Source organism: Pongo pygmaeus, chromosome 19 (genome assembly GCF_028885625.2).
Source record: "Pongo pygmaeus isolate AG05252 chromosome 19, NHGRI_mPonPyg2-v2.0_pri, whole genome shotgun sequence".
Classification (NCBI taxonomy): domain Eukaryota; kingdom Metazoa; phylum Chordata; class Mammalia; order Primates; family Hominidae; genus Pongo; species Pongo pygmaeus.
In genome coordinates, this window is record NC_072392.2 from 91,443,403 (window position 1) to 91,467,549 (window position 24,147).

At 45.6% G+C, this 24,147-nt stretch overlaps 3 protein-coding genes across 27 annotated transcripts in view; 1 reads left to right on the forward strand and 2 right to left on the reverse strand.

The window, feature by feature from the left end:
* VCF1 (VCP nuclear cofactor family member 1) overlaps positions 1–381 on the reverse strand; it is a 28,053-nt gene extending 27,672 nt beyond the window's left edge. Inside the window, exons 1-2 of one of the 3 annotated variants that reach the window (XM_063655395.1) lie at positions 185–281; positions 1–57 (exon numbers count right to left, since the gene is read on the reverse strand). In XM_063655395.1, the coding sequence (XP_063511465.1) occupies positions 1–23 (23 nt within the window). In that variant the 5' untranslated portion in view covers positions 24–57; positions 185–281. The other 2 variants (XM_054459880.2, XM_054459881.2) reach the window with 2 other exon arrangements.
* MTNAP1 (mitochondrial nucleoid associated protein 1) lies at positions 324–16,686 on the forward strand. 23 transcript variants are annotated; one of them, XM_063655390.1, is made up of 7 exons: positions 345–404; positions 1,126–1,231; positions 2,790–2,897; positions 3,382–4,901; positions 10,069–10,176; positions 10,725–10,832; positions 15,041–16,686. In XM_063655390.1, the coding sequence occupies exons 4-7, from the start codon at positions 3,389–3,391 to the stop codon at positions 15,139–15,141; spliced, it is 1,830 nt and encodes a 609-aa protein (XP_063511460.1). In that variant the 5' UTR covers positions 345–404; positions 1,126–1,231; positions 2,790–2,897; positions 3,382–3,388; the 3' UTR covers positions 15,142–16,686. The 23 variants fall into 23 exon arrangements, 22 of the variants coding, with proteins under 22 accessions (XP_063511462.1, XP_063511460.1, XP_054315829.1 ...); XM_063655387.1 differs by lacking the exon at positions 345–404 and adding an exon at positions 537–637; XM_063655392.1 differs by lacking the exons at positions 2,790–2,897; positions 15,041–16,686 and adding an exon at positions 12,993–13,169 and having other exon boundaries at positions 324–404.
* The window catches only part of CPSF4L (cleavage and polyadenylation specific factor 4 like), a 13,479-nt gene continuing 5,584 nt past the window's right edge, over positions 16,253–24,147 (reverse strand). The window contains exons 4-6 of the mRNA XM_054459883.2: positions 21,746–21,841; positions 20,443–20,536; positions 16,253–16,342 (exon numbers count right to left, since the gene is read on the reverse strand). Coding sequence (XP_054315858.2) covers positions 16,300–16,342; positions 20,443–20,536; positions 21,746–21,841 — 233 coding nt within the window. The 3' untranslated portion in view covers positions 16,253–16,299. The remainder of the gene's footprint in view (positions 16,343–20,442; positions 20,537–21,745; positions 21,842–24,147) is intronic.

A 24,147-nucleotide genomic window follows, 5' to 3' on the forward strand; every position in this document is an offset into this window, starting at 1 on the left:
CTGGGACGGAGGCGCTCGCTCATGGCAGCTGGCGGATGGAAGCTACGCGGCGCCGCTCTGCGAAGAGAGGGAACAGAGGGGGTTGTGTTTCGGCGGCCGCCACGCCCACCCCCTCGGGCCTTGGCTCTCGCAGCCGCTCGGGTGGACGCAGCCGGTGGCGAGTACCCCTCAGTCGGACCCGTACCACCACTACTTCCGGCGTCTGCTCCGCGCCCCCCCATGTCGCTGCCGCTGTGGTACCGCCCTCTCGCGACTGCGCAGTGGCACCATCCCAACCGCGCCGACTGGTAACCCCGCCCACGGGAAGAGGCGGGCTCGGAGGGGGAGGAGCGACTAGGAGCTTCTGGGAGAAAGGACCTCCCCTGGGGTGGCGGAAGTGCTCGCCTGTTCACAGCCAACGGAGGGTACAGTATAAAAGTCAAGCCAGGTTTCAAATAAATTCAATTATGTCATAAAAATATCATACAAGTATTTGAGTTGAATCCGTGTGAGGTAACATATTTTAAAATAGGCGGACCTATCCGGCAGTGGTGCAGACGGCCTGACGCGGTTCCTTGGCCGGGAGTTGGGCAGGCGCCTGGGAGGCTTCCCTGGGGGGCTTGTCGCCGGGGCCGCCTGGGCTTTCGGGTCTTCCGAGGTGAGGACGGTGCTCTGTGGTGAGCTTCCAAGGGCGGGTTTGTTTTCCGCGGCCCACGTTCTAAGTCTGGGGGAGACTCTCCTGAGCGGAGAGGGGAGGGAATCGGGTGCCGGGGCCGGCGGAGGGTCTTCCTGGAACCGCAGGAGGAAATCCTCGGTGGGGCTGCGGGAACGCCTGTCCCTGACCCAGGAGCTGCCGGGCCGACCCTATCCACTCCGCTGGCAGAATCAGAACAGCTTTCAGGGAAAGGAAGGATGCGGGGAGGTGGGCAGGCTGGTAACGCGGCGGGAGGAGGGAAAGGCGGCTGGAGAGCGCCGGAGGTGAGGGTGAGGATTAGTGGAACTATTGAGGTCCTCCTTGAGCCCGGAGGCTGGGGAGGTCTTAACTCTCTGCTTTCCGGAACCTGTATTTCTATTTGGTTCAGTATCGTGCCGCATTTACTCACTGTGCATGCTGCCCAGTCACCTGTCTGATCGTGTCTTACACAGGCTGACATTCACGTTTCATTCTGCCACACACGGGAACGGTGATCGGGGAAGCATGGGGATCCGGGAGAAGCACCCGCAAAACTAGCATCCTCCTGGAGGAGCTCGAGTAAGAAAACAGACACCCACGTATAGACGTTATCGTGGGAATGTACCGAGATCTTTAGGATTGAGTGTGAGGTGGAGTGGAGGCAGAAACGTCTAGCAGGTGTCAAGCCCTTTCTAACGTTATTAGCCGAAGGTCCATGGACTGGCTTCATTTGTGTGTATTATTGTAAACAAACAGTCTGTGGGTTTCATCCTGTTAGTGTGTACCTCCAAACAAAGTAAGAATGATGGCTCACGCCTGTAATCCCAGCAGGCCGGGCGCAGTGGCTCACGCCTATAATCCCAGCACTTTGGGAGGCCGAGGCGGGTGGATCACCTGAGGTCAGGAGTTCAAGACCAGCCTGGCCAACATGGTGAAACCCCGTCTCTACTAAAAATACTAAAATTAGCTGGGCGTGGTGGTGCACGCCCTTAATCCCAGTAATCCCAGCCACTGGGGAGGCTGAGGCAGGAGAACCGTTTGAACCTGGGAGGCTGAGGTTGCTGTGAGCCGAGATCGCGCCACTGCACTCCAGCCTAAGTGACAGAGCAAGACTCCATCTCAAAAAAAAAAGACCAAACAACAACAAAGTAAGAATGATTACTGTAATCTGTTGGCAGAAAACAGTTTTGTTTTGAATGACTTCGTACAGGATAAGGTGGGTTGGTTGCTTTATTGAATGGATTGGTGAAGATTGTGTCTATTTTATAAGTGGTTTTAGTCACCCTTTTTAATCTCTTTGGTAGTCAGAAGATATTATCAGTTGTAGTACTGAATAATATTTAAACGTTTATATCTAAAGAATTCAGTGAACAAATATTGTATGCCAGGCTCAGTGCTAGGTTTTTACATACAGCTGTGTGCAGGATAGATATGTTTCCCGCCCTCTGGAACTTTATAGAAAGAATAAGAGATGTAGAAAGGAAATAACTTTCAACTAAACATTGGAATTAAACATTTTCTTTTCTGGACTCTAAAGAATAACAGGTACAAATATACATGGTATAAATGTTTTTTTTAAATTTTTTACATGGTATATGTTTAACAAAAGATGTCAAACTAATTTGCCAGTAATCTGTTGTACTAGAAACTATAAGTAGGCCAGGCGTGGTGTCTCACGCCTGTAATCCCAGCACACTGGGAGGCCGAGGCGGGCGGATCACGAAGTCAGGAGATCGAGACCATCCTGGCCAACATGGTGAAACCCCGTCTCTACTAAAAATACAAAAATTAGCCTGGCGTGGTGGCGCATGCCTGTAGTCCCAGCTACTTGGGAGGCTGAGGCAGGACAATCGCTTGAACTTGGGAAATGGAGGTTGCAGTGAGCCGACGCTGCACTCCGGCCTGGTGACAGAGTGAGACTCTGTCTCAAAAAAAAAAAAAAAAAAAAGTATAAGTGAAAAACAGGACTGTGTCCTCGGCCATGTATATATTTGTGCGTTATACATACATTTTATGTATATCCGTGTGTGTGTGTATATATATATATATATATGCATATTACTGACTAAATGTTAGTAGAGCTTCATTTCTCATTCTCAGATTGTGGTAATTTTAATATTTTCTTCTTACACCCTAGTGGATATTCCATTTATCACTTTGGAAACCTCTGCTGTAATCAGTGACCTTTGGCTGGGCGTGGGCGTGGTAGCTCGCGCCTGTAATCCCAGCACTTTAGGAGGCTGAGGTGGGTGGATTGCCAGAGCTCAGGAGTTCGAGACCAGTCTGGGCAACACGGACACAGTGAAACCCTGTCTTTACTAAAATACAAAAAATTAGTCAGGCATGGTGGCATGCCCCTGTAGTCCCAACTACTTGGGAGGCTGAGACAAGAGAATTGCTTGAACCTGGGAGGCAGAGTTTGCAGTGAGCAGATATTGTGCCACTGCACTCCAGCCTGGGTGACAGAGTGAGACTCTGTTTCCAAAATAAATAAATAACCTTTGGTTCCTGGCCTAAGTTTTTTATTCTTTACCATTCTGTCCTTGAATAACGTGTTTAAGGGTTTTTAAACAATTTTTATACTCATGTAATGACTAGTTGACTTGCTGTAACCTTAAGTAGCAAACATCTAGCTTGTTCCAGATGAATTTAAAAGATACAACACAGAAGTAAAATATTGATATTTACAAACTATGTGCTTCTCATAATCTCACATTTACCTTTTTCAGGAATAGGATGAGTGATAATCCACCCAGAATGGAAGTGTGTCCTTATTGTAAGAAGCCATTTAAACGATTAAAATCCCACTTGCCATACTGTAAGATGGTAGGACCAACCATACCTACTGATCAAAAAGTTTATCAGTCCAAGCCAGCTACACTCCCACGTGCTAAAAAGATGAAAGGGCCAATCAAAGATTTAATTAAAGCTAAAGGGAAAGAGTTAGAGACAGAGAATGAAGAAAGAAATTCTAAGTTGATGATGGACAAACCAGAACAGACAGTGAAGACCTTTCCACTACCAGCTGTTGGTTTGGAAAGAGCAACTACTACAAAGGCAGATAAAGACATCAAGAATCCAATCCAACCATCCTTCAAAATGTTAAAAAATACTAAACCAAAGACTACTTTCCAAGAAGAAACCAAGGCTCAGTTTTACACATCAGAGAAAACGTCTCCTAAAAGAGAACTTGCCGAAGATTTGCCTAAATCAGGAGAAAGTCGATGTAATCCTTCAGAAGCTGGAGCATCTTTACTGGTTGGCTCAATAGAACCTTCTTTGTCAAATCAAGATAGAAAATATTCCTCAACTCTACCTAATGATGTACAAACTACCTCTGGTGATCTGAAATTGGACAAAATCGATCCCCAAAGACAGGAACTTCTAGTAAAATTACTAGACGTGCCTACTGGTGATTGTCATATTTCTCCAAAGAATGTCAGTGATGGGGTTAAAAGGGTAAGAACATTATTAAGCAATGAGAGAGATTCCAAAGGCAGGGATCACCTCTCAGGAGTCCCTACTGATGTTGCAGTTACTGAGACTCCAGAAAAGAACACAGAATCACTCATTTTAAGCCTTAAAATGAGCTCATTAGGTAAAATCCAAGTCATGGAGAAACAAGAGAAAGGACTTACCCTTGGAGTAGAGACATGTGGGAGCAAAGGAAATGCAGAGAAAAGTATGTCCGCAACAGGAGAGCAGGAACGGACTGTCATGAGCCATGGCTGTGAGAACTTCAACACCAGGGATTCAGTCACAGAAAAGGAGTCTCAAGGGGAAAGACCACATTTAAGTTTGCTCATTCCGAGGGAGACAACTTATGAGTTTCATTCTGTATCACAGTCAAGTAGTCAAAGTCTTGCCTCTCTAGCTACAATATTTCTTCAAGAAAAGAAAGCAGAAGCCCGGAATCATAATCGTGTCCCTGATGTAAAGGCATTAATGGAGAGTCCCGAGGGACAGTTGTCTCTGGAGCCCAAATCTGATAGTCAGTTCCAAGCATCACACACTGGGTGCCAGAGCCCTGTATGTTCAGCCCAGCGTCACACTCCTCAGAGCCCCTTCACCAATCATGCTGCAGCTGCTGGCAGGAAAACTCTTCGCAGCTGCGTGGGGCTGGAGTGGTTTCCAGAGCTCTATCCTGGTTACCTTGGACTAGGGGTGTTGCCAGGGAAGCCTCAGTGTTGGAATGCAATGGCCCGGAAGCCACAACTTAACAGTCCCCAGGGGGAAAGACTCTTGCAAGGTAAACAAGCTTATTTTCAATTGCCATCTGTCCCATCCAAAATGCTCTGCCTTTTGAATTTATAAGGGTCAAAATACTAACATTTTCAGTCATTTAGTTTGTTTTCACCTAGGCATGCCAGTAGACTGCATATAAAGTTGTCCTGAAAGAAGCTGGGTGCAGTGGCTCACACCTGTAATCTAAGCACTTTGGGAGGCTGAGGCCAAGGCAGGTGGATCACTTGAATTCAGGAGTTAAGACCAGCTTGGGCAACATGGTGAAACCCCATCTTTACTAAGAATACAAAAAATTAGCTGGGTGTGGTGGCGCACCTGTAGTCCCAGCTGTTTGAGAGGCTAAAGTGGGAGGATCACCTGAGCCCGGAAAATCAGGGCTGCAGTGAGCCGGGTGGGTATGTGCCGCTTCACTGCAGCCTGGGCGACGGGAGTGAGACCCTGTCTCAAAAAAAAAAATTGTCCTGAAAATATTACTTCTTGCTTCAGGGGTCAGTAGTGGTGGTTTATCCCTCTCTTTTTCTCTCCCCCAAGAGTTGAAGGTTACACTAGGGCAGGCTGGCGATACTGAAAGCAGTTGAGTTTCTGCATTGAGAAGAGGCATGTCCGGTAGAAACTGGATGGGTAAACAGACTGGAGAAAAATATAAAGACTTAAAATTCAACTAGATAGAATAAGCACTGTGTTCAGAATCCAGTCAGGACCAGGTTGTACAAGAAATAGGTTCTAGGTTTCAGGCAAATGCAACATCTAGGAATTTAGAGTAGCAAAGTAGGATGCAGGTGGTAGGACACAGGTAAAACTAGCCAGGTAAGAAGGGCAGGCAAGGCAGATAAGTGGAAGTGGAGGCTCAGGAAAGGAACAGTGACGATCAAGGACCAGAAACGGAGGATGTGGCCAAAAACAAAAGAAAAAATGTAGGCCACAGAGACTGGGACCCAAGAATAAAACCAGTGATTGAGCCTGGAAACAGGAGAGATGAGGCGAGAAGGACTTAGGGCGAAAGACTGAACGTTGAAATTCAACCTTGATTATGAATCAAACTCTTCAGAAGCTTCCTAGAGGCTCCTTGCTGATGGCTGGAATCGGTTAACAGGAGCGAAGACCAAGGCCCAAGGAGCCAGGAAGTTCCTGACAGGCATTTGAAATATCTTTGCTTTTCTCTGCTGAATCTCATCTTTAGTTATGAGACCACCTCTCTAGTTAAAATACATAAAGTTTCTTAAGCTTTTCTAAGGGCAGGGTGATTGTAAAGTAGCATACCTGTCTTGTGTAGTGGCCATTGGTGCTTTCATACTTATTTTGACAGGAGACCTGTAACAATTCAGAATAGGTTTGCAAGAGAAAAACTGGTATTATGTCTTCCTAAAGGGAAATCGTTTTCTTCTCTGGTAGATTTTGCAAATGATCTCATATTCACTAAACCTCTATCTGCCTGGTCTCAAAATGGATGTGTACTAAGAGCAGAACATTGCTAGCCCAAAGCTACATTTTCTTTAACTACTTTCTATAAACAGGCCTAATGTCTAGACTTTTTTGTACAAAGTTGTAGTCACAAAGTCAAGCCCCTTCTCCATAATAAACACATTTAGTTATATTAACATTGGTGTTGCTTTGTGGTTTTCAGAGTGCCTCTATCTGTATTTTTTTTATTTTGGGCACAAGAGGTGGGCAGAGTGAATTTATCCCTATTTTGTAGGTGACGAAACAGGCACAGAGAGAATAAGTGACTTGTCCAAGTTTGTGTTGCCAATAAATAGTAGAGCTGCAAGAAGAACCTAGTTTCCTGAGGCCTAGTTTAATCCTTTCCACTAAACCATGTTGTAGAAAATACACCATAACTAAAACCATGTTTGTTATAGTGCCATACTTGTGTGTGTGTGTGTGTGTGTGTTTGTTTTTTGAGACAGAGTTTTGCTCATTGCCCAGGCTGGAGTGCAGTAGTGTGATCTCGGCTCACCTCTTGCCTCCTGGGTTCAAGCGATTCTCCTGCCTCAGCCTCCCAAGTAGCTGGGACTACAGGTATGCGCCACCACGCCCAGCTAATTTTGTATTTTTAGTAGAAATGGGGTTTCTCCGTGTTGGTCAGGCTGGTCTCAAACTCGTGACCTCAGGTGATCTGCTCACCTCAGCCTCCCAAAGTGCTGGGATTACAGGCGTGAACCACCGTGTCCAGCCTTCTGTGTGTTTTTCAATTGCAGATGCACACACTCCCCCCATGATAAATCTCTCTAGCAAGTTGAAGGACTTGTGTATTTTCTGTACTATATTTTATAGTGCTTAGGAGTGTCCTTGATACACACTTTTCATTTTAGAGGAAAAAGTGAGAGACCTGACGTTTATCTGTGATGACTATGACTATCGTTATGCTAGACACATTATGTCATTTAATCCTCTTAACAGCTCTGAGTGACACCACTGTCCCACCCTCTTATTCCTCTTGAGGAATCTGAGCTTCAGGCATCTTTTTTTTTTGAGACGGAGTCTTGCTCTGTCTCCCAGGCTGGAGTGCAATGGCACGATCACAGCTCACTGCAACCTCCACGTCCCAGGTTCAAGCGATTCTCCTGCCTCAGCCTCCAGAGTAGCTGGGATTACAGGCGCCTGCCACCATGCCCAGCTAATTTTTTTTTTTCAGTAGAGACGTGGTTTTGCCATGTTGGCCAGGCTGCTCTCGAACTCCTGACCTCAGGTGGTCCACCCGCCTTGGCCTCCCAAAGTGCTGGGATTACAGGTGTGAGCCACCACACCTGGCCTGAGCTTCAGACATTAAGTGACTTGCCCATGTTCATGCAGTAAGTGACAGAATCAGGATTCAAACCCAGGTTCGTCTGACTCTACTAACTATTCCAAACAGTGAACCTCAAGTTGAGTTTAAAGACCACAGATAGAAGAGTCAGGTGAACCTGGAGGTATTAACTACTAACTCTCCCAAACAGTAAGCCTCAAGTAGAGTTTAAAGACCACAGATAGAAGTCAATACCTTGTTTGATATGTTATTGATACATTTCACTGTTAGCTCCCAAGAATACAATAATAAGATACAGTAACTTAAAACATTAAATTACCAAGGTTATGAGATAGGATATAGGAGGGAAAATAGAATTTTTTCTTCAGTAACAAGTTCCTTCCAAATAGTGGTAAGAAACTATTTTAATCCCTTTTATTGCCCATAGTCTGTAACTAATAAATGTTGTACTTAGTTTGGTACTTCTGTATCAGACGGTAAATATGGTGTAATCATCATAGGGCATCTACTTCTATTATAAATTGAAACACTATTGAAGTTGGATCCAGGATCAAAGTTCAGACTTTGATGTTACCACCAAATGAACAGAAGATGCCAGAGGAGAGAGACCCTAGGATCAGGTCAAGCCCTGATCCCTCCATTGGCCAAGAACTTCAAAGCCACATCAATCTATAGGGATTAAAAGGTGGTGCCATTGGCTCCTTAAAAAGCTTTGTCATTTCAGTGGGCAATGGCTAGCTCCAATGACTGCAAATTAGAGTTTTATTGGAATCTTTGCACAAGAGAATGGGCTATACCTTTTCTCGCTCAGGCAAGACCTTTAGTAGGTCTTTTGCCCTTCTCAGGAAGCCAACTCATTCCTTTGGTACTTAAAAGGCAGGGCCAGTGAGCTAACAGTTACTGAATTAACTGTAGGTCAGGCCAGTAGGCTCACCTGACTGGAGAAAGTAGGGCAAGGTCAGGGAGTCACGTGGTCCTGACACTGCTGACAACATGGTCGCAATTTTCAGGACGTTGTCTCTTTGCACCGTTTTCCTCAAATTTTTTCCAAGATGAATGGGTTTTTTTTTTAAGAGACTAACCTTGACCTTGCAAGAGAATTATCTTCTGTGCAATTTCTTGGAAGCCAGCATGATTCATTGTTCTTTAATGATCATTTGGATATTTTTACATCCACAGCAACTTTTACCACACTTGCTAAACCTGTTGTCAGTGTTTAATTTATCTTGATGAACCAAACCAAGACTAGAGAACCATCAGTAGTAGAGATTACCTGTCATAAAACACAGAGAAAACCAGGTACAGGAGAAATGTGATTAAGGAGCATACACCCTCTTTTTTTTTTTCTTTTTTCTTTGAGGCGGAGTCTCACTGTGTTGCCCAGGCTGTAGTGCAGTGGCATGATCTCGGCTCACTGCAAGCTCCGCCTCCTGGGTTCACGCCATTCTCCTGCCTCAGCCTCCCGAGTAGCTGGGACTACAGGCGCCCGCCACCACGCCCGGCTAATTTTTTATATTTTTTAGTAGAGACGGGGTTTTACAGTGTTAGCCAGGATGGTCTCAATCTCCTGACTTCGTGATCCACCTGCCTCAGCCTCCCAAAGTGCTGGGATTACAGGCGTGAGCCACCGCGCCCAGCCTGCATAAGCCCTCTTTTCTGGTTCTGCTTAAGTTATTCATGTACTGAACATAAATAGGAAATGTTTGCTGGCCAATAATAGCGATAGGGTAATAGGACAGGCATGTTGACTGTGAACAAGTCACAGTCATAAAAGGAGAAAGTCATGCTTTTGGCTGACATGTTTAGCAGATGATAGAAGATGTAAAAGAGGCCAGGCGCAGTGGTTCATGCCTATAATCCCAGCAGTTTGGGAGGCTGGGGCAGGCAGAACACATGAGGTCAGGAGTTCAAGACCAGCCTGGCCAACGTGGCAAAACCCCGTCTCTACTAAAAATAACAAAAATTAGCCTGGCATGATGGCATGTGCCTGTAATCCCAGCTACTCGGGAGGCTGAGGCAGGAGAATCACTTGAACCCAGGAGGTGGAGGTTGCAGTGAGCCGAGATCATGCCACTGCACTCCAGCCTGGGCGAGAGAGCGAAACTGTCAAAAACAAAAAGATGATGTAAGAGACTCACTTAATGAAGCACATGCACATCAACTACCTGGCCAGGGTACTCAGCAGACCAAAAAACAAGTAGACGCCCTGATTTTCAGGGGTCCCTTGGCCTTTTGAAATACATTTTTTCAACCTGTAATTGATTTGACTTTCAACACTTAGCTGCAGTCCAATGCAGAAACCTTTAATGCACCTGTTTAGAATATGCTCTTCCTGAGGCTTAGCCCTGGATCCTTCGGCACTGGATGTTGGGGAAGGGGGTACGTTTCAGTAAACAATGACAGTGACTTCTGTTTGGAACCATAGTTTCTTTGTTGGAACGAAGCTCAACTCATATAAGGAGTTTGGAACCCCCTACCGGACTTACAACCTCCAACTTCTCTCTAATGAGGCTCTTGGGAGCTGTACAAAAAGGTGAGGCTGGAGTTTGACTGTTGCGTTCTGTTGCAGGTTCTGGGCATTTGGAAAAGTTTCTCTTTAGGCTGTTAAGCAAGGCTAAAGAGGAGAGGAAAAAAATGTTAAAATGTGTGTTGTCTTCCTAGTTTTCCATTTGTCTGTTTTCATTTTGGAGTTTGACATAATTGAAAGCACCAAAGCTAATAACAGCTACCATTTATTCAACAGCTTGTATTTTTTAACACCTACCCCCAATTTTCCCTTGCCCACGTTGATTGTGCCTCCTCCCAAAGCCAGAAAGACTCTAAACCTCAAGTTAACAAGTTGTATTAGCCTCCTCCCACTAAAGATTTTAACCAAGCACCCAAAACAAGAGTAACTAATTTGAATGTAGTCAAGTTAAGGTTCTTTGATGTTAGTTAGCCTTTATGTGTTTAAAATATGTGCGTGTAAATCTCTGATTTACAGTTCCATCACTCAGGCTAACTGGGAAAACTTGAATGACTCGCGGATACCGGCCCTAGTTTCAGTTGCTGTAACAACAAGCCGTGTTTCCTTTTGAACAGGCTGGATCAGATGCAACACCACCATAAGGAAGAGTGGATTCGGTGGCATCACGATGCTCTTCACAGGATACTTCGTCCTGTGTTGTAGCTGGAGTTTCAGACGTCTGAGTAAGCCTTTCTATATTTCTAGCTTAAATAACAGGTCCCATTCCATTATGTGGACCTCCAAGGGATTCTCTGAATTGCTTTTTTTTTTTTTTTTTTAATAGCTTTACAGTATCTGGCATGCCCTGGTGAATGAGCTATTGCCTGGGGTTTCTGGGTTTTATTTTTTTGAGATGCAGTTTTGCTCTTGTTGCCCAGCTGGAGTGCAGTGGCACCATCTCAGCTCACTGCAACCTCTGCCTCCTGGGTTCAAGTGATTCTCCTGCCTCAGCCTCTCGAGTAGCTGGGATTACAGGCATGCACCACCATGCCCGGCTAATTTTGTATTTTTAGTAGAGACGGGGTTTCTCCATGTGGGTCAGGCTGGTCTCGAACTCCCGACCTCAGGTGATCCGCCCACCTTGGCCTCCCAAAGTGCTAAGATTACAGGCATGAGCCACTGCACCTGGCAGGCTCTGGGGTTTTATTAGAGACTTGGTTGTAATGGCCTGTATAAGATTTGACTAGAATTTACATAATTGCCGTCGTCCTCCATTTCATGTTGTCTTTTTTTTTTTTTTTTCACCCAGGCTAGAGTGCAGTGGCATGATCTCAGCTCACTGTAACCTCTGCCTCCCGGGTTCAAGTGATTCTTCTGCCTCAGCCTCCTGAGTAGGTGGGACTACAGGTGTGTGTCACCATGCCTGGCTAACTTTTTGTATTTTTAGTAGAGACAGGGTTTTCACCATATTGGCCAGGCTGGTCTCGAACTCCTGACCTCACGATCCTCCCACCTCGGCCTCCCAAAGTGCTGGGATTACAGGCATGAGCCACTGCACTCAGCCTTTCTAGCTTTTTTTCCTTCCCTGCTAAAAGGTCAGGTACCTAAGAACTGTTACCCTGCTCCAATGGAAGGTGCTTTTCCTTGGTGCCTAAGAGCACCTTTTTGGCATTGAAACCAAACACCCTTACACCACGAAAGAGAGGAGGAGGAATAGAATACAGCTGTCACTTACCAATGTGTCTAAGTCTTATTGCTATCTCAGTTAATCTACTTTGAACACTTAAAAAACAAAGCGCCATTCTCCAGGTTTCAGCTTGCGCTAAGTCTTAACCAGAAGGAAAATACCTTAATTTCATTTATCTTCATTCAAGATGTGTTTGTTCATTTCTTAAAGTATTGTATTATAAAAAAAAAATCCTTATAGTTAAAAAGACGAGTGGGTATCAAAAATATCAGTATTTTTATATAATTAAATTTTTGTGCTGGTTTTTGTACAATCAAAAACCAGTATTTTGGGGCCGGGCGCGGTGGCTCACACCTATAATCCCAGCACTTTGGGAGGCCGAGGCTGGCAGATCACCTGAGGTCATGAGTTCAAGACCAGCCTGCCCAACGTGGTGAAAACCTGTCTCTACTAAAAATACAAAGATTAGCTGGGCATGGTGGCAGGCGCCTGTAGTCCCAGCTACTCGGGAGGCTGAGGCAGGAGAATTGCTAGAACCCAGGAGGCAGAGGTTGCAGTGAGCTGAGATCATGCCACTGCACTCCAGCCTGGGCAACAAGCGAAACTTCATCTCAAAAAAAAAAAAAAAAAAAACCACCCGTATTTTTGTACAATTAAAACAAAAAGCCCACTTTCAGATGAAAACTTCGGGTGTAAAAGTACAAGATAACGATGAATTCTGAAGGCCAGCATAATTCACACACTGGACTTCTTAAGAAAAAAAAAATCACAATTTGATGCTAATTGGGATTTGTTTGATGAAATCAGTGCCTAGTGAGTAGCAGGTAGGTCCGACAGCAGGAACAGGACAGCAGCACTCATGCATGCTGGCTGGGATGGCCTTGCCGCCATCTCTTGTATCAGACACCTGGTCATGGGTGAGGAAAAGGAGTGCCTTTCTGATTGTCCTGCATAAATGGAGAGGCCCAAAACCAAGAGTCATTTCTCCCACAGAGAAAAGGGCTTTTCTTAAAGTTTTACCAGTCTGAAAGCGATTGTTTGATACCTGACATTAGTGAACAGAGACTGAAGAAAGTGAAACAAACTTCTCATTGTGCTTAATACTCTATTTCTAAACTTATAAAACAAAAAGAGAATGATCTGTAGAGGCAAAAGATAGTAACAGTCATTGGAAGTGGCCTCTCGGATCCTTACATTTGTCTCTGTTTATCCAAAGAGCTGCAGCGCTGGCGTAAGTAGTGTTGACCTGGACATCACTTAAAGCTCTGGAACAGCAAAGGGCGTACGGTGGAGACGACTGCAATACATACTTAACAGTTTAAAAATGTGTAATATTTGAGACAGGGAGAGGGGAGTGAAAAAAAATAAAGAATAAAATTATTGGAATCTAAAATAATGATACAGGAAGTAAATGTATTATTAATATAGACAGATCTGGTTCTGTCTGGATGTTCTTGACTTGCTGTCAGGAGCAACTGAGAATTAGAGAAAAACTAGTTTTGTTTAATCATAAAGTTATTCAAGGAGATGTGAAGATGACAAAGTTCATCATTAAAATTAAGAAGTTATTTCTCAGTAAAAAGCTAGTATCTCATTACCATTCATCTGTATGAAATACCAGACTACTACCTATCTGAATTGACAGAAAATAAGCCCACATCAGGCCCTTCCCCTTCGTTTCTTTGGGGCCCTTGACCAGATCTTGATAGGTGTGAGAAACACAAGAGCTAAGGATGGGCATTCGAGTTGCAGGTAAGCCTCCGAAAAAAACCTTAAAAATATTTTTAAGCTGATTTTTAAAATAGCACACTAACTATAATGTTAAATCACATTATATACATCTTAATTGAGTATAATAGTGAACCAGTGGCTAATGTATCATCTCTTCCTGGAAACTTTTCAGAATCCCACCCCTATCTATCCCTTTCTCAAGAGTTTCTGTGCATTACTGAGAAATTCCTCTCAATTTGTTAGGGTTGTTTTTGGCTGGTGGGTTTTCTGTGTCTCTTCATCTCATCAAACTGTTCAGTGTCTGATTTTTTTACTTCTGCTTTGGCCCACAGAGAGTAACTTGGATACTTACAGGTAGAAAAAGCTTTGAGGAAATTTAGGCAGCGTTGATGGATAAGTGTTTCCCCAACCTCCTTTCTAACGTAGAGGGTTAGTTATATATCACACGCACACACCCCTCTGTCTCAGCTTTGCTTGTGGTGTCCTCATGCCAAAATACATGAGGTCAGTTCCTCTTATGTCCCAGCTCTTGTAAAACTACAGGAATGCCGGGTGCGGTGGCTCACGCCTGTAATCCCAGCACTTTGGGAGGCCAAGGTGGGCGGATCATGAGGTCAGGAGTTCAGGATCGGCCTGTGCAATGTGGTGAAATCCATCTCTACAAAAAAAAAATGTAAAAAGTAGCTGAGCTCAGTGGTACACGCCTGTAGTCCCAGCTACTCAGGAGGCTGAGGCAGGAGAATCACTTGAACCCAGGAGGCAGAGGCTGCAGTGAGCTGAGATTGTGCCATTGCATTCCAGCCTGGGTGATGGAAGTGAAACCTTGTCTCAAAAATCCCAAAAAACCTACAGGAAAGCCACGGCCAGCATGTGCTGACTTGTACGTCGTTTCTCTCTCTTCTCAAAGCTGGAATGCTGGAGCTACTTTTTACCTACCTTTTCTATTCCCAATCCCCTGCTCCTTTCCATCCCTAGTGGGAGTAATTTAATTCTGCAACAAATTCTCATAGTTAAGGTATTCGGCAATATATCCCTGTATCCTAGAATTCTCTGTAAGGAAAAAAGTTATGGTTGAGGGAAAGAGTTCTACATTCAGTTATTTTAGTTTAATATTACTAAGAACTTCACTGGAACCCAGAACAATCTTTCCTGCTGAAAGAGCTTTGTGCCCATTCTCTGTGAATGCTCTTTAGGACAGATGCTTAACGATTCTCTCCACACCTCCCCCTGTGTCCTTACTCAAGACCAGAAACTCTCGAGGTAAGAAGGTAGATGAGAATGACCTTCAATAATATCCTCTTTCCCAGTCCCCCAGTTCCCTTGAGCAGGGGCAGCAGACCCCACCATGACCACAGACCAAAGCCAGCCCACTGCCTTGTTTTTGTATGTAGTCAAAATGTACAAAAACAAACTCCGCTCATTTGGTTAGGTGGCATCCATGGCTGTTTCACACGACAACAGCAAAGTCGAGTAGTTGCGACAGAAACCATATGCCCCGAAAAGCTGAAAATATTTACTATCTGGCCTTTACAGAAAAATTGTGCCGACCCCTGCCCTGGAAGAGCACAGTACCTCCAAGTGTTGGCGTGGCGAAGACGACTGGGGATTGCCGCTCTAAAACATGTTTGGATTAGGAAGCACATTTAAGTAGGAGAAGCCTTCGTGACTTCTCTCTAGTGCCTTCGTGCCCTGTGTTGCCCACTGAATTGCCCTGTAACACCTAAGTGTAGTGGTAGCATTAAGGGATAGCTTTTCAGCCCTCAAGGTTATCAGGAACATTTGTATCACTGCTATAAATAAAGTATTATCACTTGTCATAATCAGGATGCTGAAACATAATGAAAAAGTTTAACTTAGTCACAGTAAATATTTTATATCCCTGAAAATAAGTTATTTAATGAGAATAGAACTATTTAATGATCCATGAGTCCTAAAAGGATATCTGCCTTGTATTGCCAAGTTTAAGGCAAAGGTGAGATCCTGTATTAATAAGAAGACGGCTTTTTTGTTTGACGTTGGTAAGTACCAAGAATTCTAACTCACATATAGTAGGAAACAACAAAAAGTCTCCACTGACTTCTTTGAATTAGATACGAGAATCCACAATAAAGTAGTGTGGATAACTTTCAAGAAGCCATTGGAAACATCTCCACATTCTGGAATTACTTGTAAATGTCTATAGAGTAATGGAAGGAAAGGCTTCCTTGTCTGCTCATTGCTGCCTTCTGGGTTGGGAAAATAATTGAAGATGTTTTATCAAGTCCTTCAAGAATCTCTTCTTAATGTTCAGAATAGTTTAAGAGCATTGTTGAGGTAAACTGATAGCTGATTGATTATTTTCTGAGATTTAGATCTAAACAAACTCAGCATGACCAGGAAGCACACTTCACAGCTCCAGGGTGCAATACTGATGTAAAGTTGCCTCATGAGGATACATTTTTCGCTCATGTATGCAAAATTCCTATCAGTTCATTTGCACAGCCAGTTCCAATCACGTATGTGATCACCAGATTAAAAGCTTCATCCGGAAAGACAAGACTCCTCAGAACGAATAGTAGACAAGTAAGACTGCTACCCACAGAAGCCAGTACGCTTCAGGTGTGAGGTGGGGTAACTACTCATCTCTTCACAGAGCCAAGGAAAAAAAAAAAAACGTCTCTAACATGATTTACCATTTTAAACAGCCTTATAAGTTTTGTCTCTTAAAATCATGCTGCGGAAGGAGGGGGTAAAAGTCGTGTTCTGCCCTGTCTGTGGCATTGGTGAGAGCCCCACTAGGTAAGAAGCAATACTTAGATCTTGCTTCCAGGCAGCAGCTTGAATTCCCGAATATTCCTGCAAGGTGCATACAAATGCAGCATGAGAATCCATACACGTAATCCATATTCATCTTCCGATCCATCCCACAGAAGAGGCATGGTGACACCCAGGCTACTGTCCATGCTTGAGAGGACGTATTTGAAGGTTCTGTTACTAGAAGTTGGGAATATTCACGGACATGCCTGAATACTCCAGCTGTAACTCACACGTGGTCTGTGTAAGTGGATTAACCTCGGGGCGGCCTTGTTTAATCCTCAATAATATCTGAAAGACTGAGTTTACTTGGGAACGTGTAGTTTTTCTAATGCACATTAAAATTTATTTTAGCTGTTAAAAATAAAATCATTTTATTATCAGCAGACTCTTTTATACTTTATGGGGAATCTACATACTACTTCCACCACTCTTCATAATAAAATTATTTGTAAAATATAAAAAGTACTCCCCTGAGCTGATTATTTGCCTCTTCTAGAGCCTCACCTGTGAAATGGGTGGGTGTGTCCCTGGGTAAGTTATCCAGTTTACTGGAGCCTCCTTTGTACTGTAATTTAGGGATAATTATTCCTACTTTGCAGACATTTGGTGAGATTAGAAGTCTTAAGTGTGTTAATTCCAGCAATGTCTGTGATGGTAGGAACTCACTGACAGTAGCTGTTCTAAAGCCTGTAGTATGTGCCATCATACTATATATAAATTCCAACCTTGAACGGAGGAAGAGAGGCCCTACTGCAGTCCACAGGCAGATCCAGCCAACATCTGGGGCTTGCTTTGTGCCGAGTGCCATGCAAGGTTTTTTACATGCGTTTTCTCCTTTTAGTTTCAAACAGTCCTGTGACGTGGGTGCTATCCTGCTCATTTTCCAAAAAGAAAACGGGCCTGAGGTAGAGTGATTTGCCTACGTAGCTCTGTGCTGTTCATCACATAGCAGCCCCCATTGGTTTGAACTGGCATTCAACCCCCCAAAACCTGACTCCTGGGCTCCATTCTTTTAGACTGCCCTGACTGGGAGCTCCAGCTCCAGGCAGGCCAGGCACCTGTCTTTTTACCAGGGTGGGGGGCCAGTTCTTCCTCACACATCCCATTGCTCTTCTCCATTACTCCAAAAGGCTCAGCACAGCCACTACCTCCCCTTTCCCAGTGGATTAAGTTGCCTTGCTATTGGCCATTCATGATGGCATTAAAAGATGGTAATACTGTTAAATGTTCCGTGTCACCACCTTACCTCCCCAGGATAAGCCTATTTTATTCCATCTACTGCCCCATAATACTCCACACATAAGGTACAGAGTATATTCTTAGATTTAAATAAGCCATACAAGGAAGCAGCTGTCATGCTAAAGAAAACCATTTGAGTTAATTGCCAGTTGATAGCAGCAGCTGAAGCCATATGCAGAGGAACTGCCACGTGTAACCCAGACCTGTTGGTAGGAACTCAGCAAAGTATAATGATCGTGGATTTCCCACAGACTCGAGCTTTTGGTTTTATGTACATTTTGCTCCCGTTTTATGGATAACTCGTTCCTGCCAATCTGCCTCCAAACCTGTTGTATTTTTAGTAGCTCGTTCACTTACAGGATCAAAAGAAATAAACCTGCATGCCACAGGCTACTTCTGCACCTCACTCATACCCTGCTTAGGATGACAGCGGGCTTACTGTGGAACTTGGGAAACAGAATCCCATAGTAAGACCATTGAGCATCTTCTCCTGACCATAGGTTAGTTTTTAATAATTCCTACCAGTTGAGTCTTACTGTACTTACTGGCATAATGGCCTGGTCTTTGACACAAAAACAGAAAAAGTGAATGGCATGACTTTGTAAATTCAGATTTCTAAAGATGTCTAGGGAACCATAGGAGATGGTTAGCCACCTTTGTGAGGAATTGGATGGATTCTGCTTCTTGTTGAAGCTTATTTCAGGCATTCAAGCCCAGCATCACAATCCCAGAGAACAAGGCTGCAGACATTGCAAGGCACATAAAAGCAACTGTACAAGAAAAGTCAAGGGTTCTGCCTCTCTTACCTGTCATCCCAATAAAACTATTCTCTTGCAGAATGGAGACTGCAAAGCTCAGGACAGTTTAGAAGCTATGAGAATGAAGGTATGATCAAACATGATTTTTTTTCTTTCTGATAAACCAGAAGATAGCAGAAAAAGGAACCAGGTGCTACATTCCCTCCCTTAACCATACTCTGCCCTCTGGCCAAAAAAGAATCTTAAGGACGTTATGTACAAGTAACTGAAGAGTAGCAGGCAACAAAGCAGGAAATGACCGTTCCTTTTGAAGGAACAGTCTTGTCCAGCAGGAGATGCCAACAGGATGGTTTACAGTATCCTCTCATTCTCTTCTAATTCACACTCCTACCTGCTGCAGAAAAGGAGTCATTCTCTAGCTCCCTGATCATTCCTTGCCCTCCCAGCTCTCAGCCAAGCACTAGCCCAGCCCTGTGGGTTCCTTTGTCCACCCTGTGGGACAGGCCCTGCCCTTGACCCCTGATCCCCAGGCAGGAGAGCAGGCACTCTGTTGGGGATGGGGGTTTCCAAGCTTCCACAGCAGAAATAGGAGGTGCTGAATCCCGGGGCCGGCTGACAAGCTGCAGATAAAGTGAAGTCGTGAGAAAACACCTACTGCAGATAGTCCCTGTGTGCAGACACTGACTTCACAGAGGGCCGGGACGCTGGCCGTGCATTTAGGGTGAAACCAGGGTTCAAGATGCCTTTAGTTACAGTTTTAAGTGCCAAAAGCATACCTTTCAATCAAAGTCAGGCTTTCATTGTAAATGGGCTTGTAAATTCCCCACAGTCCCACAGATCGCCTCCCACCTTCTTTCAAAGCCCGCTCAGAACCAGCAGGGACTGCCTTCCTCCCAGGCCATCACCCTCCCAGCGTCCAGTGCTCGGAGGCCCCAGTAGCCGTCAGTAGCTGCCCCAGTGTTGGCGCTGTCTGGCCTCTGTGATACTTAAACAGGTGTCCGACATTCAGTCATCTAGACCAGGGGTCAGCAAGCTTTTTCTATAGAACACCAAACGTTGCATATTTTATACTCTGCAGGCCACTGGGTCTCTGTTGCGGCCACTGGACTCTGCCATTGTAAGCACCAGAACAGCCATGGCCCTGTTCCAACAAAACCCTTTATGAGCACTGGAATTAATTTCACATGTCACAAAATATTTTGATTTTCCTCCCACTTTCTACAAACCATTCTTAGCGCCTCGCCTGTACAAAGACAGGCAGCAGGCTGGACTTGGCCCACAGGCTGTAGTTTGCCAACACCTGACATAGGCGCTCATCAACACTTGTGTCTATAGAGAGTGTGTGTCTCTCCATAGGGACTGAGCACGTTCTCAATCAGGGCCAGCCCTGATTCCAAAAACCATGCGTGCTACCCAGCTAGCAGAAGGAAAGCCTCGGGCTGGTCAACAGAGAAGTCCGACCCTACCCACAGCAGAGATTCTAGAGGTTGGAGAGGAGTCTGGGAGGAACAACCACATATATGTGTCTCACTTGCATGATGACATGCCTTTCAAAGGAGAGTGAGGGTTCGCTGGGAGCCATGCAGTGCTGTTGGGTGAGCTTCCCTGGGGAGCAGAAAGGAGTGGGAATAAAGGGATGAGGCACGACGGCACGTGCCTGCCTGCACTCACCTTCATGTAACTCGGGTTGAGTAAAAGATTCATCTTGGGACTAAGGGAAGTGGAGAGAGAGACGATTACAGCCCAGCTCTCACCCTCCCATCTTCTGCTCATTAACGTGCTCTGCGCCAGCCTGCTGCAGATTTCATATTTCAGAACCCTGTAGGGAAGGTGCCCTCCCTTAGCCAGGGCGTGAGGGAGAATTACAGAGGACTGGGGAGAAATGGGCATTAAGTGTTTCTTATTACTAGAACAGTTTGTGAAAAGATCGGCACCCATCCCCAGCATGAGTACACATTAAAAGGATGGGTTAGGATTCTGAGATTGCCAGGGTCAGGCAGTGGTGCCAGGAAAATACTGGGGCGGATGCTTGCCAGATGCTTCATTTTCCACCAAGGACCAGCAAAGGTATGGAAAGATCTAGAACTAGAAGGCCAGGCCTAGCACACTGGTGGGAGTTGGTAACTGAGGGATCATACTTACTGAGCAAATTGGCACTTGGGTCCCTCGGGGCAGAAGCCAACTAAATAGTTGAGACACATTATTCTGGGGACATGGCGGTATTTACACAGAGGACCTGCTGAGCAAAGAGAAAGTGATGAGAAGGATCCACTTCAGCAAGAGGGGAAAACACACATGAAAAAGCTCCCTAGGAAGGGTGTGGATGGTCATAGGGGCTTCACTTAATAGGGGTGGATAAATCTTCCCGTCCTTTCTGTACCACCCTAAAGCACCGACTTCTAGCCATGAGACAGGGATGGGGAAAAGGAACCTTGGAATGTGCTGGAGCAGGTGTCAGCTGGCAAGTTCTGAAATAGAGTTGGAAATGTCACTGACATGCTGTGTCCTGGAGGACTTGCATGGATATGAACCACACTTTGTTGCCTTTTATTTATTTAGGTATAGGAGATACAGCTGAGAAAAAGGTGACCTGGCCGGGTGGGGTGGCTCACACCTGTAATCCCAGCACTTTGGGAGGCCAAGGTGGGTAGATCACTTCAGCCCAGGAGTTCGAGACCAGCCTGGGCAACATGGTGAGACCCTGTCTCTACTAAAAATACAAAAATTAGCTGGGCATGGTGATGCACACCTGTAATCCCAGCTACTTGGGAGGCCGAGGCAGGAGAATTGCTTCAACCTGGGAGGCAGAGGTTGCAGTGAGCCAAGATCGCACCACTGCACTCCAGCCTGGGTGATAGAAAGAAAAAAGCTAACCCCACAATCCTACTGATCTTCTCAGCAGCCCTCACCCACGCCCAGATCCCTAAAACCAACAGCACTAAGAACTCAGTAAGAAAAACCCATCTGAAGACAAAGGAGAGGGAGAAACCCTGTTGCTTAGGGCATGGGAACCCTGCTGGGGGAAGCTGCCTCTTAAATTTGGCCGGCAGCAATGGGAAAGGTAGGACATGCTTAAGCAACACTCAGGACCCCCCAGGTGGGTAAGTGGAGTGCAGAAGAGAGCACATATGAACTAAGCGTCTCCTATGGGCCTGACCCTGTATCAAGAGCTTCCTGTGGTTCAGTAACTTGGAGAAGGGCATGCAGCTGATACATGCTGAAGGTAGGATTTGAACCCAAGTCAGTCTGCCCCAAGAAGCCTGTTATGGCCCCACACCAGGCTGTGTTTTGTGTGTCATAGCAGAGCTGGAGAAGAACTACAGAAAGGCCTTCTATTGGGGTTTCAACAAGGCACAGCCTCATCAGGAAAATGACCCCTCCCCTGCTGAGAGCTCCCACCTTCATCCCCACAGCCCCTAGGGCTCCCTGGCTTCCAAGGCCTCACCGTCCTTGCAGAAACCTTGGTCATACCAAGGACAGTCCTGGGACTTGAAAGCTGGCTTCACATGGAGGAAAGGACACTCCTTGTTGCTGCAGTCACCTGAAAATCCCAGCACTCTCTGTAGAAGCAGTTTCTCTTTGTGGTCACTTCTGTGTCCCCAAACCAGACTGACCTTGCCCCTCACATACATAGAAGACACTGGCTTTTATTCTGGGAGTCACCAGCTTTTTGAAGATGGCAAGTATGTCTAATCCTTCCTGCAGTCTAAAAAGGGTGGATCCCAGTCCTATTTGCTAAGCAGGGCATGGTCTGAATATACACCTCTGGAAGAGTAAGAGTGGGGGACCCCAGATGGAGGAGGCGGCACTGGAACTGAAGGCTGTTAGAGGCTAGCAGGAACAAGGAGAGCCGAGAAGGCCTGCGACGTTAAGTGGAGATATTTCCATGTCACTGTAACTGCAGCCCCCTCTTCATCTCTACTACAAAACCCATGCTGCCTGCAGAGCCTAGGGAAGCTGTTCCCCTTGGTGGAAATGCAAAGAAAAGCAGAGCCCTGCTCAAGTTGGCACAGGTATGAAAAGAAACATTCTGCAGAGTGGGCACCTGCATTATACTAAGCCTGTGTCATCATCTCTCTATGGGTTAGACCAAGTCTCAGGTTTAGTTTATTTCCTACAGGGAGCCAGCCCAGTGGGCCCAGCCTACCCAGGTGTCATTATTATTATTATTATTTTGAGACAGGGTTTTACTCTGTTGCCCAGGCTGGAGTGCAATGGCGCAATCTTGGCTCACTGCAACCTCCGCCTCCCGGGTTCAAGCGATTCTCCTGCTTCAACCTCCCAAGTAGCTGGGATTATAGGCATGTGCCACCACGCATGGCTAATTTTTGTATTTTTAATAGAGACGTGGTTTCATCATGTTGGCCAGGCTGGTCTTGAACTCCTGACCTCGTGATCCGCCCACCTCAGCTTCCCAGAGTGCTGGGATCACAGGTGTGAGCCACCACGCCTGGCCCCAGGTGTCATTTTAAGAGCTCTCTTAGATTTCTCTTAGGAAGAAAGCTCTGAAGGAAGCGTGGGGGAAGATTCATCCCACTTTCATTTCATTCAAGTTGAGAACTCATGAATCTTTCCAACTTCATCCTCCTTAAATGTCTACAGCTCAGTGCTTTTCAGAGCTGAAGGAGCGTCATAGCGTCTATTCCACTGATTTTCAAATTGCTCCAGGAAGATCTATTTTATACACTGGGCCTCTACGGAGCAAGGTTTTGCCTAAAGGAAAGTACCCCTAGGCCAGGCACAGTGGCTCATGCCTGTAACCCCAGCACTTTGTGAAGCCGATGTGGTGATCCTCAGGATCACCTGAGGTCAGGAGTTCGAGACCAGACTGGCCAACATGGTGAAACCCCATCTCTACTAAAAATACAAAAATTAGCCAGGTGTGGTGGCACATGCCTGTAGTCCCAGTTATTCAGGAGGCTGTGGTGGGAGAATTGCTTGAACCTGGGAGGCAGAGGTTGCAGTGAGTCGAGATTGTGCCACTCCACTCCAGCCTGGGCAACAGTGCAAGACTCTGTCTCCAAAAAAAAAAAAAAGGAGAGTACCCCTGATTCCTAAGAGTTTAAAACCACCATTCTTTCCCAGCCCTCTCATTTCACAGAGAACGCCAGGGCTCAGAGAGGGGAAAAGGCCACATCCATTTCATTCAGCTTCCTCACGTTCATGAAGGGTTCATTTGTTCATTGTCAGTGTACAGCACTGGGCAGAGTGCTGACTCTGGGCTTGAGCTTTCTAATGAATCAAAGTGACATCACCCCATCACCCCCTAGGTGATGCTGGCCAGCATTTGATGGATGGAGATAACAGGAAGTCATCTACACTGGTTGCCGTTCTGCTGGGTGCATGTCCCTGCATTCCTGGCCTGGCCAGCAGGTGGCAGCAGCACCTCAGCCTTCAGTCCGCCTTTCAGAGATGGGTGTACTGGGCTGAAGACCCCGGACACCAGGCCCTTCCAGTGACTCTGTCCCACTCCCACACCTCCCCAACAACACTCTGATTCCAATTAGAGTGATCATAACTTTGATATTCGAAAGCCATATGCATTCATTTACTGTAAGAACAGTAGATTACATCTTGTAATCATTGGCTTACAAGTCTGTCCTCTACTAATTGGAGTTATCTGGGGGCTGAGGGGGACCTGGTCCTGTTCCTGTATCCATGCTCAGGAGCACCTGATCCCCAAACAAACACTGAGGGCTATTGAGGGAATAACTAAGTAGGTGGCATTTTATTACTAAAGTCACAGAATGTTAGGCAGTGACCAAGGGGAACTTGGATAAACATTGTCCTTTCAGAGGAGACATGGGGGCAGCTGTCAGGAACTGCCATGCCTTTGCCTCCCAGGAG

Bases quoted from the DNA above. Each gene is read 5' to 3' on its own strand.
- MTNAP1 (XM_054459854.2), top strand. From the start codon at position 3,389: ATGAGTGATAATCCACCCAGAATGGAAGTGTGTCCTTATTGTAAGAAG. The intron at 4,902-10,068 runs GTAAACAAGCTT...TTGGAACCATAG, and splicing joins GGGGGAAAGACTCTTGCAAG to TTTCTTTGTTGGAACGAAGC. The intron at 10,833-15,040 runs GTAAGCCTTTCT...TGGCCTTTACAG, and splicing joins CTGGAGTTTCAGACGTCTGA to AAAAATTGTGCCGACCCCTG.